Source organism: Microtus ochrogaster, unplaced genomic scaffold, assembly GCF_000317375.1.
Source record: "Microtus ochrogaster isolate Prairie Vole_2 unplaced genomic scaffold, MicOch1.0 UNK72, whole genome shotgun sequence".
NCBI lineage: Eukaryota > Metazoa > Chordata > Mammalia > Rodentia > Cricetidae > Microtus > Microtus ochrogaster.
In genome coordinates, this window is record NW_004949170.1 from 1,740,123 (window position 1) to 1,742,323 (window position 2,201).

Sequence of the window (2,201 nt, forward strand, 5' to 3'; positions counted from 1 at the left end):
GTCCTACAGCATCTTCTGCTCACCCTTCCTCCCACCCTGCTTTTGAAGTAAACAGACCACCCACCCACTCCACCTACCTGTCAGCCCAGCCAGGATGACCAGCACGGCCAGGACTCCTCTCCACCTGCCCTCCATCTCAGCATGATCCTTCTTCCCTGAAAAGTGAAGGGAGGAAGTGATGTTTAGAGCCCAAGGGATCTACCAACCCTTTGGATACCTCTGGGGCCTTGCCTATTAAGCAGGGCAGTATTCTCTCAGAAGACGCATTTGGGACTCACTGGAGAACCATCACTGTGTTTACACAGACCTCCAAGAACTCTAGTGTGGCTCACCTTACAGAGTGAAGGACAAGACCTGACCTTAAGCCCATGTATAACTGACAAGACTCAGCAGGACAGCCCGACTCGGAATTCCTGGCCAAAAAGTGCAATGTGGTTGGCTGCTCTTCATTTCCACCACCAAGGCAATCTCCTGTCCATCATGAGCTCAAGGGAAGATGGGACTTGGTGAACAGACGATTGTAGTGGCAATTCAAAGGCAGTGAGGCAGGGGAAGGGAAACAGAACCAGGTATTGGCGGTCACTTTAAGCAGGTGCTCATGGACAGGCTCCTGGCAGCACCCACGTTCGCGCTAGTGGAGAAACAGAAGAAAGGACAGGTGCAAAGGGCCTGGGGCGGAGCCATGCTGGGCACCGTTGAGGCACTACAGAGAGGGTCCTGTGCGGAGTGAGGGGTTAGTGGGAAGAGTGACGTCATACTCAGGAAGCTTGAGGCAGATGAAGTGAGCTCTGTGGACCCGTTTGGCAGCACCAGAGCTTCCCCTCAGGCTCACCCTCCTTCTGACGCCTGCTTCTTTGATGACCCGCCCATCCTTCAGTTTTTTTCATTTCGTTTTCCCTTCTCGCAGCATCGTGGGTCCCACTGGAGAGTCTGGCACTAACTAGCTGCACAGTAAACCATCATAAGCTGTCTGAAAAGTATTGCTCCTGCCCTCAGCACAGGGCCTGTTTACCAAATCCCCCCCCCCCCAGTTGCAGAGCGGAGACACAGGGAGTTTCCAGGGAGGCCTCCATGGACACCACTGCCTGCGGACACCTGGTCCCTCAAAACTGAGCAATGCTGGGTCCCCGCGGGACTCTGGGGGTGGGATTTTGTCACGTGAAGACGCACCTGTTCAGTCCTCTGCTCTCTTTTCTTCTCTGCTGGGCCCTGAAGCACCACAGCCAGCGAGGTGTCCACACTGGCAGGGGAAATGACTACCACCTCTCTCTGTGCGTATCCCGGAAATGAGAGTGAGAGTTTCCATTCCCTGTGACTTTCCCTTTACACCTAAACTCATCCCCAGGTCTCCCAACTCAGGGAAAAGGATTAAGGTGGGGTTTTACCCCTTTGTCTCTCTGAGGCCAAACCTCAGCATGTGCACAGAATTTTAACCACCCACATTCCTACCTGAGGGCCGAAACACCTCCACTAAGGTACTGCCCCACTGTGGGCCTGAAGTACTGGGCAGAACTGGAGAATATGCCTCCTCCACAGGGGTCAGCAGGCAGCCACACTGCTGCTGAAGTCACAACCTTTTGAGACTGAGCCCTGAGCCCAGAACCAGTCTTACAAAGTAGGTAATAAATCATTTGCTAATTTTCAAGCTTAATTAACACAAACTCACAAAGGAATGGCTCTATTGGTCAGCAGGAGAGGAGGGGGATTGAACTGCCCAGTTCTGAAAGCTAAACACGTTTTGTTGTTGTTGTTCTGCTTGGTTGACTTGTTTTGTTTATTTTAGGATAGGGTCTTGTGTAGCCCAGGCTGGACTCAAAGATACTGTAGAGCAAAGGATGTCTCTTCAGATGACTGGTGTGTGCCACTAGGCCCAGCCTGAAAGACAGTTACTGATCATTACCGAAACTGCAATAAAGGACAGGCAAAGGTCATCAGGAAACGCTTCAACCACTGACAGATGAGTTATAGAATAAGGGCACAGTCATCACAACCCAGGAAGAGCTCCCCTGGGGAGCTTCCTGCCTGCCAGTGTCACTGTGTCTGTCCCATAGACCTATCTCAGCTGCCTCATTGCTGTCCCAGGCCAGCAGCAGAATCCAGGAGTCAGCAGCGAGGCCACTGCACCAGGATGTGATGACTACGGACATAGCATTTGACAGTGTGTGCAGCCGCTGACGTCTTCGAAAAATGGACATTTACAG

The 2,201-nt window shown here is 52.4% G+C and overlaps 1 protein-coding gene across 2 annotated transcripts in view; it reads right to left on the reverse strand.

Moving 5' to 3' along the window:
• Igsf5 (immunoglobulin superfamily member 5) overlaps positions 1–135 on the reverse strand; it is a 36,872-nt gene extending 36,737 nt beyond the window's left edge. For both annotated transcript variants that reach the window (XM_026777558.1, XM_026777557.1), the window contains exon 1: positions 78–135. In XM_026777558.1, coding sequence (XP_026633359.1) covers positions 78–135 — 58 coding nt within the window. The remainder of the gene's footprint in view (positions 1–77) is intronic.
• Between the last annotated feature and the right edge of the window lie 2,066 nt (positions 136–2,201).